At 33.5% G+C, this 17,012-nt stretch overlaps 1 protein-coding gene across 7 annotated transcripts in view; it reads right to left on the reverse strand.

Annotated features, from left to right (window-relative positions):
• GREB1 (growth regulating estrogen receptor binding 1) overlaps positions 1-17,012 on the reverse strand; it is a 189,578-nt gene that overhangs the window by 115,789 nt on the left and 56,777 nt on the right. For 6 of the 7 annotated variants that reach the window (XM_074287207.1, XM_074287211.1, XM_074287209.1 and 3 more), the window contains exon 2: positions 5,206-5,365. In XM_074287207.1, the coding sequence (XP_074143308.1) occupies positions 5,206-5,362 (157 nt within the window). In that variant the 5' untranslated portion in view covers positions 5,363-5,365. The remainder of the gene's footprint in view (positions 1-5,205; positions 5,366-17,012) is intronic. The other variant, XM_074287208.1, reaches the window with a different exon arrangement.

Below are 17,012 nucleotides of genomic sequence, written 5' to 3' on the forward strand. Positions count from 1 at the left end.
TTTACTTTTTGCCTTTAACTTTGTAAATATTAATCAAATCTACACAACCATTCCTAAAAAGGAAATGTAAACCAAACATCTTCCAACTCCACTCACCATCATTTAATCTCTCTAAGACTATCCAGTCCAAAAAGTCTCTCCCAGGTCACCACTACACATATTGGCTTCTTCTACTAGAATATAAATTCCTTGAGGGCAAAATCTCTTTTATATTTGTATCCTCACCAATTAGCACAGTAACTACATTGAAAAGCATTTAATATGTTTCTACATGCTCATTTACATCATTATTTAAAAACACATATACAGACTCTCTCTATTTTCCTGGTATTAGATTGGTGTAAGGAAAGACATGGTTCTCAACAAAATCATGGCAGGTGGTTTTTTTTAAACTTTTTTAAAGTTAACACTATTAAAAAACAATACAGGGTCAACAGAGAAAGACTCTAACCTAGAAAAGCTGGCTGCAAATTCAAGAAATGGCAACACAAGGGAAGAAAATCCTTAAAGAATGAAATCACCCACAGCCTTACACAGTTGTAGTCTCTTGTAGCACCCAATGGAAACACATTGTTCCACAAAGCTGAAAATAGCAGGAATTCAGGCTCACAAGTAAATGAAAGACTGACCTTACTTAAGCCCTCTTAAGACAAGGAAAGAACTTGAAAGGCCATCAGCAAGAAAGCAAGATTAAAGGTCAGAGGTCTACATAAGACATTCCAGGATCTTTGGTTGGATCAGTTAAGAGAGCAGTAAGTGCCCAGGCTACTTTTCCCCTTTCCTCTTCTTTCAAAAACCAGGAGCCAACTTAGAGCAGAATTACTGAAGTTCCAGTGGCAAGGCTAGAGCTGTAAAACATTAATGTCATAAACTAGATTACCTTTATCTTTATCAACTCACAAATCCAGGATGCTATGAGATTAGCAACTACACATTACTGCTAACTGTGAGTGGACTATTTTGTTTTCTGTCTAGAGAATAGCAATAACTTCCATTTCTATGTAGAGTAGTGTGGGAAGCTAGTTTTAGAACCAGGTAGGCTCATTTAAGTTTTATTTCTGACCTAACAGCTTTTGGACCCTGAGCAAGAAGATATTTAACCTCATAAATTTCCAGGCAGCTCTCTAAGATTATGCATTGCACAGAAGGAGTTTCCCTATACTCACTGGTAGAAAAGGATACTAAGAAGTTCCCTGTAGCTATATAATTCCTGGTCCTGTCTCTATCTTTTACCTATATATAATAGTATCTTGAGTTCTATACTTGGCTTACAACAATTCTATGCCACTCATTAACTGTATGCCCTTAAACAAATCATTTACCTTTCCTGAGCCTCAGTGTCCAATTCTGTAAATGAAAGGATTATGCATTTCAAAAAAGGCAAAACTAGGATCATTACTTCCATAGGAAACTGAGCCTCAAAAGCAAAATGATTAGCTGATAATTCACTCAGGTGTGTCAGAAGCAGAATTCAAACCCAGGTCTCCTGTCTGTAAATCTAACATTCTTCTAATTAGCCATATATACCACACTGTCCTTCCACTCACATTTTGTTTTGACTCCATCATTCAAATTCAATTTGGCAAACACTGATTAATCACTTGCTGTATAAAGTGCTAAGAAACACAAACTGAACCAGTTCGTGTCATAACGAATCCATTTTCATTACCAAATGACACTTTTTCCTCAGCATTGCCTACAAAAATCATACTTCAAAATTGTGAAAGTGGTTTTGTAAGTCTGAGAAAGTAATTAAGAAATAAATAAAATGTGCACAATTTAGGGTTTGATTTTTTTTCTGAGAAGAGAAAATAGAAAATGAAAAGTGAATTGAAATGCCTAGACCAAAGGGAGAAAATATTTGGAGGTTTTTTACTGGATATAGGCCAGATTGAAATTATCCTAAAAATAAAAACAGTGTTAATGGGGGAAAGAATATAAATATCTCCAGCAATAAAAATAATCTTTAAGGAGGGACAGTAGAGAGATAAGAGGCACAACTAGAGACAGACAAAACAAGATGTAGTTTAAACAAACCAGTCTCCACAAGGTTTTATGATGTGGCAAATAGTGGCTCAGGGCTGAATGCTTTGGCTTACTGTGACATTTAACAAAACATAAGGATTGCCTCTTCTAATTCTTTTTTGTTTCTTTTCTTTCACTACTTGAAGACACTGGGAAAAAAGGAGCCAATTTGGTGCCATGAGCAAATAAGAAGATGAGAAATAAGAAAGTGACTGCCTCTGGTTTTAATACCAGAGTGAACCATTGAAAAATCTGACATCTGGAAGCAAACTGTTGACATTCAACCCAGAGGAATGTAAATTGTAAACCCCAAAAGCTGACCTTGAAGAGCTACTTGCTCCCAAAGTACTCTAACCAGATATGGGCATCCAATGGGGTTAGAATAGTCAAGAATGCAGACACCCTCCTAGTAATGAGGGAAAGTTAGTCTACTCCCACATTGTAAAAATAACATACAGATGAGAGATCCTAAAAGAGTTCTCTTTTCTATTCTCCTTCTACCCACTGTGAGTTGTGATTACAATAAAAATCTGCTTCTCAGATACCAATCTGATCCCACTACTTCTCAAAATTAAGAAAATAATTACGCAATGTGGCATAGTAGAAGGAGTACAGGGCTTAAATTTAAAAAACCTAGGTTTGAGTCTGGGCCATCTCATTTACTGATCATGTAATCAAAGTCAATTTGCTTTATGTTCTTAGATCCTCCATTTTATCACCATTAAACAGAAATTAATATACCTGCATGGCCACCATCACAAAGTTGTCATTTTGTAAACTAGAAAATATAATATAAATGTGTTATTATAATTAAAATACTGCAATAATTAAAAACAACAATTTTCTTCCACTTAAGTTCTCCTTCACATATACTTTGAGAAGGTCAAATACAGATAGAAATATCCAATTCAGATCCAAAAAAAATCATAGAAATTTTTTGCAGGGACAAAGAATTAGGAGAAAAAAGTGGGTGTCTATTGATTGGGGTGGCCAACTGATTTGTGGTATATAAATTAATGGAATGTTATAAAGCCAAAAAGAAAGGGGGGAAAATTAAGAATTCAGAGAAACTTAGGAAGACTCTATATATTGATACAGAACAAAGTAAGCAGAATCAGAAGAATTTACAGAAAAACCAAAATAATTCAAAAGAGAGGAAAAAAAACACTGATAGATTTGAGAACTTTGATCAATACTGAACCAACTAAGACTTTAGTGGACTAATGATGAGTATGGCTCCTACCTCTCAATAGAAAAATGGAAGAATATAGGTATGAAATAAGGCATATATTTATAGACATGATATATTTACCTGTAGTTGTTTGTTAAAAGGGAAAAATGGAGAGAATCATTCAGAATGGCAGCAATGAAGGTGCAGGAAGACTAAAATATTTAAATAGAAAAAAATTTAAAATAAAATCTATCTTTAATGTTTCATCATGATGTGAAGAGGATTCTAAGTTCCTAAAGATTCTACCATTGAAGAAGGTCTTATCAAAATGAAAAAATTTCAAGCCTGGTCTTGAAAAAAGAATAGGCTTGTTATATGAGGACCACTTGGGCAAGTTCAAAGAGGCTAGCTCATTAACAGGTCTTAAGCATGGTGGAGAGATCGTATCCAAATCCTATCATGACCAGGCATTAAAAAAAAAAAAATCACAAAATGTGAAAACAGGAAGTTACAAACAAAACAATTTTAGGAATGGGCATCGAAAAAGCTTAGGGATCATAGAGATTTCAAAGACCAGTTAGCCCAATCCCCTCATTTTACAGGTGAAGAACTATTAAGCCCCAGGACTATAGTAAGTCTCTGCAGATAAAGAGGCTCAGAGCATTGAGCCAAAGGTCACTTAGCTAGCATGTAGACAAGTCAGAACAAAAATACACATCTCTTTTAGAGCAATAGTCCCTCCCCTATGCTACTTTTTGTAAGTTAATATTAATAATATTATTTACTCACATAAGCAAAAAATTCAATTATTTCTGAGCCCAACTTCCTTTCAAGTACTATGCCTTCACTATTTTGCATAGGTAATTTAATTAGGAATATTCTCAGTTATTATGCAATAAATGCTTTTTTGTTTAAAAAAAAACTGATAAGTGAAATCCAAAAAATTCACCTTTGATGTAAAGCTGGGTCTATGTTTTACAGAAAAGAGGAATATTCACTATGAAATTGCTCAAAACCAACTTTATGCCACCCACTTAGCTACTCAAACTAATGTATATCAGCCTGTCATTTGTTATCATTAATAAAGTTGTCCACAATATCCTAAAATCATCAAGTAAGGTAGTTTAACAAACAATACTTTTAAAAAATTTATTTGGAGTCCTACTCCATTGGACCCACATATTTTAGTAGCAACATATCTCTATATATAATCTGCACATCCGAGAACATTTTTAGGCCACAGCAATCAAAACTATAAACTAGAAGAAAACCTTAATTGAACATTAACTGTCTCTTCTAATGGTGGTCTATGGAATTATGTTTGACATAAAAATCCAATAAATTCTAGGTGTAGTTTTAAAAGACAAGAATAATAAAAACAGTATTTTTTCATGCAACCAAACTTAATTCCTTCAATAATTAAGTAAATCCTGAAGCTTTCCATAGGAATTAAGAACAATTTAATTTCAAACTGGACAGCTTTTCAGTAGCTCAGGACTTCTTGTTTTTTTAGATGACTTCAGCACTGCTTATCACAACAGAAACCACTTCAAGTATTTGCCCAAGTTTTGCAGTCAATCACTGAGAAAAAAATAAACAAAAGTCACTTTGAGATAGAAGGGTTAACATTTCTGACACATCCAGATGAAAATGTTCAAACCCACCAAAAAGAGAGATCTAAAATAAAGCTTAAAAACAGTATAATTAATCAACATGTGCCTGCAAAAACAATACTGGTCAAAAAGGAGTATGTCTCCCAATTTAATTTTATAATATCTTTCAATTTTGCTGATACAGGAAAAATTATACAATAATGTTTATATCAATTTTCATTCTAACATTTCAGTAGTCTCAAAACACTCCTAATATAGGAGTAAGGTTCTTTATCAATTATTGGGCATGTTCTATATAAAGTAGAAAAAGAAAAGATTTTTACTATTTTTTACTATTAATTATTCAAATTTAAAATACATGCATATGCACATAAAATATGTATCATTTTCTCCTACCTTCTAGGGATGAAAGCTGTTGCTCAGCTTCCAAATATAACTGAGAAAAAATTGGTCTGGGAACCAAGTTGTTGGACCGCAATGAGGCCTCAATGGAATTATGTAAGACTTCTTCAAAACGGGTGGTCTTCAGTTGGCCAGCATAGGAATTTCCCATCTTCTGAAAAAAGGATGAATTAAAGAAAATTTACATTCAACTTCAGTTTCCAGAAGGGATGATACCTATAGATCTAAAAATATACAAGGCAATTCTGCTCCTGAAGAAGGGGAAGAGCTACATTGTCTCCAATGGGAAGAAAAAGGAAAACTGACAGTCTTCTCTCAGCCTCCCCTCCGCCCCTAAACCCTCAGCCTGGTAAATTACAGGAAGTTATATAAGTAACAGCTTTCCATTATTCAATGGAGTCGAGGAAGAGTCTGACACGTTTGAAAAATTTTACTAGAAACTGTGTTTTTACAATTCCCAAGTTTAACACACTTCATGACATTTCCCAAAGATGCATTCTTATATAGAAGAAAGAACACCACTACTCAATAATTTTTTTTTAATTTCCATAATCTAAAACAAAACACTCTTTAAGCATTCATAAGGAAAGATACTTTTTGTATGGGAATAACAGGCAATTAGCAAATCAGAGAACCATCTGCTTTCCTATATTGCTTTAAAAGGAGTCTCCAACTCAAAAGGCAAAAGAACAGATAATCTGTGAACACAGCTGCCAAAAAATTAAAATAAAACAGACTGTTAATTTCTAACATCATATGGGAAGAAAAAGATGTTGAACGTGTAGGGACAGGGACTGAGCCTGTGGTTTCACTGCTTTAGGGAATGCTTGGATATTAAAAGTTCTACCAAAGTAGATCAGTACTTCCAAGAATTACCTACAACAATGAAATGACTTAAGCCTCTTACTCATATTATATAGTGTGGGAGGTAGAATTTAAACCCAGATCTTTCAGGTGATTTCTAAGGCCATCTGTCTACTAATAATCAACCTCCTTAGCCTCTTGTGTGAAGAAATTAATGTAGAAATATGTGTTAATTGGGATATGTGAATCATAAGTATTTACACTTTAATAAGAATATAGAAAAGACTTCAAAGAATTCTAAGTGTGAATTGCTGCAATATAAAGTGAGCAGAATCAGTACAACAGTGTAAAAAAATTACCTTGAAAGACTTAAGAAGACTAATCAATGTAATACCCAAACACTTGTAGACAACTGTGAAGAAAACAAGTTACAGAGATGTACATTTTCATCAAGGCCACCATGTGGATCTTTTTGTAAAACTAATTTTATTTGTTTCGAAGTCTGGTTCCAAATGGCAAGAGGAGACAATTACAATTACATTGCCAAAAAAAGTAAGTCATGGAAACTTTTTAAATTCACAAATGAAAACAAAAAGAAGTTCAGAAGAAATCATAGATAAGCAAAATTTATTACATACTTTTTAAAAAGCAAATTATAAAAGGAAGTTGACAATCCTAAATGATTTTTTTTAGCGTTGAAGTTCAGAATTTTGAAATTAAATTTAAAAGAAATTATAGTTTGTGTATTCACGACACGTCTGATAAACAAAGGCAATGTTTTAGGATGAAAAGAATATAGGATCTCTACTCTAAAGCTCTCAGTTCATGTCCTATTTCCAAATACTCCTGGCTTACAGTCAGCTGTCAGGGTACAGAGAATAGACTGCTTGGCCTAGAATCAGAAACACTCATGCCCAATTCAGTCTCAGAGACTTACTGTGGCTCTGGACAAGTCATTTGATTACAGTCTGCCTCAATTTTTTCAACTATAAAATGAGGGAAATAATTGCATTTACTTCTCAGGGTTGTTGTAAGAATCAAATTGGATAACATTAAATAGATAAAGCTCTTACTTAGCACTGGAACATTATAAGTGCTTAATAAATTGTTTATTCTCTCATCTTTCCCTTTGTGACCTAAGAAGATCATTTAACTTCAAGCTTTATATTCCCCATCTGTAAAATGGGAATAATAGTACTAACCAATGCCTGCCTCTTGGGTTTGTTTCAAGCAAAGGGCTTTGCAGAGTTTATCATAGGAGATCATAGGATCTGATACGCTAAAGAACTTTAGAGATCATCTCTGTTAACTTATTCACTTTTATAGATAAGGAAAACAAGGACCAGAATGCTCTGTATGAATGAATCAAAATGAATTGCAGATTTAAGAGCTCTACAGTTTCTTAGAGGTCATTTAATTCAACCAACTTATTTTATACATGAAAACAAATAAAATTAATGACTTGTTTAGGCAGTAATTTACCCACAAGATACATATATACAGTAGAAAAGGCAGGATTCTCACAAAGGTCTTGTCACTCCAAACCCTACACCCTTTCTACTCTATCAGGATGATGTTCAGTCATGTATCAAAACCACCATGAAGGGATGGAAATACTCAGTATTCTAACCTGGAATCAAAAGCCTGAAGGCATAGATTCTATAATTATTTAAATTATTCTACAAATGAAAAAAAAATCCTTTAGTTCTTTATAGTATTATTTATAATAAATATTTAACATTAACAAGCTCTTTACCTAACTGAATCCTTAAGAGAAAGTAATCATGGTCATGCCCCCATTTAGATCTGGTTTCTCTCAAATGGTAAAATGAACTGGTGTAAAATCACATTAACTTTCTCCCCGCCTCATAAAGAAGGTTTTGCCCTTTCCTCTTCAAACTAAAAGTAAATGGACACCATTAAACACTTCCTGCTTGCTGTAATAATTCCTGACCACAGGACCTCCTTTTTCAACCCTGGTTACAGCCTGGGGAAATGAGCTGTCTGGGAAGAACTCTTTCAGGAATTAGCCCCAAACAAAAGGAGAGTTCTCTTGAATGAATGAGGTCAGCTTAAGCAAGCAACCTGTTAGCCATAGAATCCCAGAGTCCATTTCTGAGCCTTTTTCTTCACCTATTGCAACTTTTAATATCTATTGAGATTGATCCACCATTTGGGGCACAGCCTCCATTCTTAAAACAGGATGATCTCTAAAACTGACTTTAATTAATAACTATACCTGCCCTCATGTAAAACAATAATGCCATACTCAAATAATCCTGTTAGCTACAAATTGACTTAGAAAACCACATATTAACATTATCCATGTTTTATTATATATTTATTTATTTTGTTAAATATTTTCTAATTACATTTTAATCTGTTTCGGTCCCAGTTGCGAGTTTTGTGAGTTGAGTTTGGTATCTCTGGCTCTAGAGCACTTTAGAATTCCATGAAATTTTTAGAAAACTTAAATGACCTGGCTTTAAAGAGAATAACTTGTTGATTTATAACACCTAAAGGGAAGAAAGTAAAAAAAAGTATCTAAAAGAGAAAGGGGAAGGGGGAGAAGGGAAGAAAGATTGAGATGTAGTAATAATGTATAAACAATGTCACTTTAAAATGATGTCTGCACGAGGAAACAGGCAGGATGTACCTTCGAGGTTTTTATTAGGTTTTGTTTATTTATTTTTATACCTAACACATTCATTCTCTAGCAGGTCTCATGATAATTTGCAGATAAAGGGAAAAAACATCAATTTTTTAAAATCTTTAGATTTACTGAAGTAGATCTGTGATTTCACACAATTAAAAGTTCCCTCCAATGAAGCAGATTATGATATAATCTTGCCTCCAATAATTATTTTCAGTTCTTTGGATATTGTTGTACCCTAAATATCATAGCCAAACACCACCATCACCACCAGAAGAATATTGGTATTTAAAACATGAGGTTTTGTTTCCAAGAGAAGCTTGCATTCACCCTGCAATTTCCTACTGGCAATCCAATCCACTCTTCTATTCAATTCTGGGACCAATTTGCTAACCATTTTCACTTTTCCCTCCCCCCCTTCCTCCCAAAAAAAAGGCTCTTGAGTTTTGTAGGCTGTTCATCCCACTGAATGTCATAATCTAGACATTAGATTTTCTTCATCTACATAAGTCTTTCCTATATGGATGGTAGGGCCAAACTTAAATATGTTTTAAGCCCGACCTGACATTTATGATCAAAAGTTGGTTAAAAAATATTTTTCTCCACTCATATCCTTACTGAGGATGCCCTCAATATATGGACATTTAGTGAAATTTTTTCTATGGATAGGAAAGTAAACATTTAGATGAGGTAGTTCTGTTGTCCTTCATAATGAACATAATTTAATATTTTTAAAATCTTTCCAGATCTTTTCACTTTTTTCTTCTATCTGTCCTACTCAAACTTAAAATATGGGGAAAAATCAAGAATTTCACAAACATGTTTCAAAACTAAATCTACTTTCAAAAAGCTCCACAAACCACAGTGAATTTTGCAAATAAATATATTAACTGTGAAGAATCATCATCCTCGTGAAGGAGTATAGCACAATACAGGGGAAAAAAATGAATTTGACATAAAAACTTGGGATCTTGTTTCCAATACACACTCCAATAAGCATGTCACTTTACCTCAATCAATAGGGATTTCTTCAAATAAAAATATATACTTATGCAACCTGTCTCATGTAGTTGTTTGTTTTAAACTATTTTGTAAACCTTAAAGTTATATATAAATTCAGGTTATCACCATCAACTTTGTCAAAAGATGTTAAGATTGACTGAGTACCTACTATATATGGTGTTTCTGTGCTTTACAAAATTCAGGAAAAAAACCCTTTATCTCAATAAGCTAAGTAACTAATAGAATTTAGGAGTAGAGGGAATCTTCAAAACCATCTATCACAATCAACTTCATTTTTACAGATAGAGAAACTGAAGTTCAGAAAGGGTGCCATTTTTCCAAGCTCAGATAATTATTAAGATAATTAAGATTAAGATTTCAAATTGAGCCTTTTCTAGCATATCATCTACCTTACTATCTACTTAGCCAGATATGTATAAAAAGATAACAATGTAAGTCAACATATGGAGGAAAAGAGATTTTAAAATACCAGTATCATAACAGTTCAAGGACAGTGGAGATCACTATGATCTTTAAGGAGACTTCACAATGAAGATAGAACCAAAACAAGGTCATGACATGAAATGTAAATACTAAAACACCTACTGTAAAATGTGCTAATACCGTAGAGGTCTTTTGGCAAATTGAGTTTAGGACCTATCAACCTAGTAATTGTATGTCATGTGCAGGATGTAGTAGTGGAAAGGGCATATCTCTAAGAATCAGGAAACCTGGCTGTTGTCCTTATGACTCTATTACTAGTGACACCAAGGAAAAATCTTCTGGGCTACAATTTCTTATCTGCAAAGTGTTGAATGTGCAATATTATCTCTAAAACTATTTCAGTCCTCATATTTCAGGGGTTTGTTGCTCTGGTTCATCTCGAGCTTTAGCAAGTTGAACATATATAGGTAAACAAAAAAGATTTTATCATTTCCTCTGACATTTCTCTCCCTCTGCTTCTCCCAGGCTCCTCACTTTTCTTCTTCAAAACACAAGATTTTCATTGCTCTCTTCTATTGGTCCCTACCCTGCCTCAACTCCTGTTTCTTCCACTCTTATATGTTTTTTTCCCTTTCTTATTTAGTGGCTATATTATAGACTTTTCTCTTCTGCCATCTGACATTCCACATGATTCTCTTTGCACTATTACCCTCCTTACCTCAGCACAAGCCCCTCTACAGGACTGTGACAGACAAGAAGAAAACAGTCAAGTGCCTAAGACAATCATACATTGCCTAGAATTTTTGGCCACCTTTGCCAATGACCTTGCCAACTACCATAACAACTGACCTTTATTATTCCTGTTGATGGGGTCTGCTATAGATTCTAATTAACCCCTATAAGATGGATATTCCCTAAATGTAGCAATCCTATTATTCTCCTCTAATAGAATCTCTCCTAATTCTATTATACAGTGAGCTCTTGAGGGTAGGAACTGTCTTTTCCCTCTTTTTTGTATCTCCAGGACTCAGCACAGTGTCTAGCACTTGGTAGGTGCTAAGCAGATTAGACTAGCTGATTGAAACTTTAGCATTATTAGACATGGCCAATGAATTTGTTTTGCGGACTATGTATATATCTATTACAAGGATTTTATTTTTCCCTTTTATTCTGAAAAAAAAAGAAAAGAGAATGTGGGAAGGTAAGGAAATAATTTTTAACTTAAAAATTAAAACAAATTTTAAAAATTTAACAATAAAAATCTTTAAATTAAGCAATAAAGATACTTCATTCCCATTTTACAATTAAAGGAACTGTGGCTCAGACAATTTAAAGTGACCTGCCAAAACCACAGTAAATGTCAAAGGAAGTATTCTAACACAGGTCTGTCCTGACTCAAGATCCAGCACTCTTGCCAATGCTTGTCTCAATTTTCTCACCACCTGCTCACTTTTCTAAGCTTGCCTCTTGTTATCTGCATGTTATCCCATTTCCATCTTCTCTGGAAGTCTGCACCAAGGATCATATCCTCTTTCTCTCATTCTCTGTTTCTTTTTATCTACATGCTCCTTCCCCTATTACCTAAACATATACTTAAATATCAACCCTCTTCTTTCCCCTTTTTAGACTACCACTTCTTAGGCTATCATTCTACATAGTTCTATCCTTTCACTAAAAATCTAATAGTAACAATTATAGTAATCATAATGTATATAATATTATATGCTACATATATATAAACATATACTATATCTAGCATGATAATGTTAAATATAATAACTTGATAAATATACTTATAAAAATAAAACACAGAATACATCTCCATAAAGCAGTTATTTTAGAAAAAGATTAACATTTTCTCATGGAAAAAAAAAGGATTGATATTCTTGATATCAAATGATAAACTGATAGGCATTCTTGGAGCACATGATAAACTTTCATGTTTTATGAAACATTATTAAAAAATGTTAAACTTTTTAAGTTAAAAATTTACTTTTCTTAAAAGTTATTTTAAAAACTTACAAAAATATTTTATAATATATAGCAGCAGATAGCTGCTGAACTTTCTTCTGTTTTCTTCGGTCATTGGAGAAAAAAAAAACATTTTAATGTCCCTCTTTATTTGGCATCAGTAATACCTAATCACAAATTGGGCAATACTAATACAGCTGAAACAAAACAAAACAAAACAAAACAAAAAAATACAGTTATTCTTTCCAGATCATGGAGGTTAGGGATATGAAACCCTTGCAATCTAAAAAAAAAATCCATGTAAAAGTTTTTGGTCCTCTCTTCATACCAGAGAAGAAGTATAAAATTATAGAAGAGTTATGCTTAAGGAGCCTAGAATTACAAATCATTATATATATACACATATATGTGTGTGTGTGTGTGTGTGTGTATCTTCTCTACTAACTTCCAGATCTATCACCAGTCTTAATCTCTCTCCCTCAATTGTAGTTTGAATTTCCAACTGTCTCAATGTTAGATATCCCACATGCCTCTCAAATCCAACATGTCCAAAGTGAGCTTATCTTCTCCCTAAACACACCCTTCCTCTAAACCTCCTTGTTTATTGAACAAACCCTGCCTCCCATCCCCTGTCTTCCATCACTCTAGTATAGAACTTCAGTCATCCTAGGCTCTTTATTTCTCCTTCATCTTCTAAACACAATCATTTGCAAAGTCAATAGCTGTTTAATTGAATGATGAACTCAAATACCAAAACATATTTCAGTGGGCTAGAATACTGGGCCATGTCCGATAAAGTGATATCTAATAATGTTATTTTAATTCAAAATTTCTTATCCATATTTAATAGTAATGCAAAGTCTTACACTTGTGTTCAAATAATCAACTATCTCTGTATACATACACACATTCATAAACACAAAATGAATGTGGAAGACAGGCAAAGTGTGGCTAAAAACCAGCTGATGTAAAAGGAGATCTGAAAGATTTAGGAATTAGCACAGCATGCTCAATATGAAATAGAATATGACAAAACAGCAAAAAAGTTTAAAATTATGTTAGGCTGTAGTGAGAGGCAAAGTGTCCTGAATAAGGGAGGTGATCATTCCATTGTATTCTAAGATATATTCCATAACTGGAATACCATGATCAGTTCTGGATATCCCACGTATGGAAACAATGTTGATAAGATGAACAGCACACAGTAATGTAACAAAAATTGTGGATACTAAACCATGCCATATAAGTATCAGTTGAGGAAACTGGGAACATTTAACCTAGAAAAGCCTTAGAGGAGAAGGGAAGAATGGAATATGACAGTTGTTATCAGCATTATTTACCTCAGAGAGCAAAACTAAACAACAAATAAGTAAAGCACTGAAGAGAGGATGACTGCATTTTGACATACAGAAAATTTTCATAATAATTATAGCTGTTCAAAAATCAAATAGGTCTGTCTCATGAGGTAAGTGAGTCAAAAATTTATGTTTTTGTTGCCCAATTTGTGTCTGGCTCTTCATGACTCCATCTGAGGTTTTCTTTGAAATGATCTTAAAGTGGTTTGTCATTTCCTTCTCCAGCTCATTTTACAGATGAAGCACTGAAGCAAACAGTACAGATGAAGCACTGAGGCAAACAGGGTTAAAAGACTTGCCCAGGGTCACACAGATTTGAACTCAGGAAAATGAGAAAACGACACTAGGCCAGGTACTCTATATACTGTGTTACTTAGCTTGCCAAAACTAACAATTCAAAGCAAGAACTGGAGGACACCTCAAGAGCAGGACCATTTTTGCCTTTCTATATCCAACATTTAAGCACAGTGCCTGGCACACAGTAAACACTTAATAAATGCTCATTGACTGCTTGAAGGCATTGAGTACCTGAACTAAAGCCCATCAACTCTCAGATTCTGATTGTATAAGCAAAAACAATAGGTCACACCACTTGTATGAATAGCAAACAACTGTTTATTTGAACACAAGTGTAAGACTTTGCATTATTATTAAATATAACTAAATAATTATAAATTAAAATTACAAATTATTAGATGTCATATCATCAGTTTCTGGTTGAAGCTATAATCCTGGCTTTTGGGCTAGTTGTCCCAAGAACTTTTTACTCCTACAATTCCCACAAATAGTTTTTGATACAACATGAAAAGAACAACCAAGACTAAGATGTAACAAGCCAGAGGCATTATTACCTAGAAATACTCTAAGACTCTGGAGGAGGGAATAATCTTCAAATTGCAGCCCAAGATTAAAGTTTTCATCACAAATTCAGAACTAGTTGGCAAGATTAATCTAAACACCCAGGGAGTGCCAGAACTATAAAAAGACAATAAGAAGGTAGTCAAAAAGAATTCTAGAGGTTCTGCAGAGCATTTCAGCTACAATATTCTCAGGCCACTGAATGTTTCTTAACTATATCCAGATGTCATTGGTCAATTGAACATTCTAGGAAGGCAACTAAGAAGAGAACAAGTGGTACATGTATCTCTCCGGGTGTCACATTTGCATGTAGTAGAGACTGTTGCCTATTCCAGTCTTAGTACATTCATGGCATCCAAGCAGTGTATCTAATGATTCTCTAGGCCAGGTTCAATGGCATTTGCCTGTTTCATTGAATAGTTTAAGACAATTTTCCTGACTCTTAAACAAAATTATATGAAGTCAAAACCAACAGAAATAAGCCCCTGAATTAGCACCTACAATAACTTAGCTAGTCTTTTCAAGCTTGGCTTTCTTCGAAATACTTCTAAAATTCAGGAATTGTGACAATGTCATTCTCCAGTGAAATAACTGTACAATTTCTTTAAGAATAAATCAGAAGAAAACTGAACCCTAGCTGTCTAAAGATAATCCTCTGGTTCCCTGACCTCAGCCTCTCATTAAGTTACTCTTAAAAAAAAGAAGAGAGAAAAAATGTCTGAAGATTGATTCAAGGGCAGAAAACACTATTAATTTTGCAAAGCTCACACTCTAAACAAATTTAGTCTTTCCAACCCAAATTTAGTATATCATCTTTTGTTGTATTCTTTAATAAAAAAAAAAGTTTCACTTTGCCTTTCATCACTTTTGCAGCTGGTAACAACTAAGCAAAGACATGAGTTCCATCAGTCAACAGCCTTTCATAAATGTTTATAGAATAAATGAATGTTAAGGAGTGGCCCCAATGCCTTTTCCCATATTGCTGAACATTGAAATTTCACAACCAAAGAATAAAACATTTCATTCCACAATTAGAAATCAGGTTTAAATTCACACTGATGGTTAAGTGACCAATACTAGATACTAGAAATTATACTGAAAAATCTTGCAGAGAGTATTAAGCAAGGAAGCTAAAGGGAGACAACTAAATAAAGGAAAAGAAAGGTTAAGAACAGTCTAAATTACACAAGTTTCCAAATGGTCAGCCCAAGTCCCTTATATTTCAGTTTTCAATTGCATATCAAAAGAATTGCCAAGGATAAAGTTCATGTGAGTATATATTCCCAGAATATAATGATATCATATGACTACAAAAATTTTTCATATGGCCTTCAAGCACTATCAATTTATCACCTTCCACAAGCAATGAAGAAAAAATATTGTGTTGGAAAAGAGAACAGGTAAATATAATTTTATACTTCTCTTACAAAATCATGCTTTAAAGAATGGCTTTTCCAAAATAACTATATGGACATGTATGCATATATTGTATTTAACATATACTTTAACATATTTAACATGTATTGGTCAACATGCCATTTGGGGGAGGGGTGGGGGGAAGGAGGGGAAAAATTGGAACAAAAGGTTTTGCAATGTCAATGCTGAAAAATTACCCATGCATATATCTTGTAAATAAAAAGCTAAAATTTTTTTAAATGGCTTTTCAATTAAATGAGATTAGAATTAGATTATCATCTAGAAGACCTGAATTCTATCATTCATGGTGATTGTGAGCAAGCTATCACAGCTGTATAAAGCTTAGTTTACTCATCTCCAAATTAGGGACATTGTAGGAAAGAACCAAATGCTTGCTTAAATGTCTGAATGGTCTATATTGAAGAGTAATTATAGTGATCAAAGAGTGGATATATAAGATATGATAATAGATAATAATAAATATAATGATCATTAAAGTGCAAATGTGAAAGAAATAATGGATAAATTATTATTCAAAGATTGGTTAGTCTATGGTTCCTTCCATAATCACTATCCAAAAAGATTTAATGCACCAGTATTATTGATGCATACAAAAGCACATAATAGTAAATCAAATATTAAGGCAGAACCTCAGAACCACATACTTGGAAAGTTTAAAAAGCAAATAACCACTTCTCCCCAAATTTCAAATTCACACTAAGGTTTATGTGACTGACAGTCACATTTATTCCACTTCCCATCTTAAATATAAATCCTCTCCATAATATCCATAACTATGATCAAACTTGGAAAACAGTAGTGACAGGGAAATCTATTTACCAAAAGAACCTTATTCTACTACAACAAAACTATTATTATTTAAAAGTTTTGCCATATATCAAACCAATAGCTGCCTCCCTGTAATTCCTACCAATTCATTCTTTTTCTGTCTTTGGAACCAAACAGATGAAGGCTAATCTCTCTTGGATATACCAAACCTCCAAATACTTTAAGATAATTCTTATACTCCTTTCCTACCAAGATATCTCCCTCTCACCCCAGGGATCTGAGTTGGAATATTTCTATTTCTGTGAACCTTTGACTGTATTCCAAAATCAAATAGCTTATCAAAGTGACTAGCACATAGTAGGTATTTAATAATTGTTTATTGAATTGAAAATATAAACTACTGATCTCTCTATTCTGTTCTTCCATTTTCATTCACTGATGTGGAGAAATCAAGAACTGTGAGATATTCAGAATAGATGTCTCTACTTTTTGCATAAAGGATGCCAAAC

The sequence above is a fragment of the Sminthopsis crassicaudata genome, chromosome 2 (genome assembly GCF_048593235.1).
Source record: "Sminthopsis crassicaudata isolate SCR6 chromosome 2, ASM4859323v1, whole genome shotgun sequence".
NCBI classification, from domain to species: Eukaryota; Metazoa; Chordata; class Mammalia; order Dasyuromorphia; family Dasyuridae; genus Sminthopsis; species Sminthopsis crassicaudata.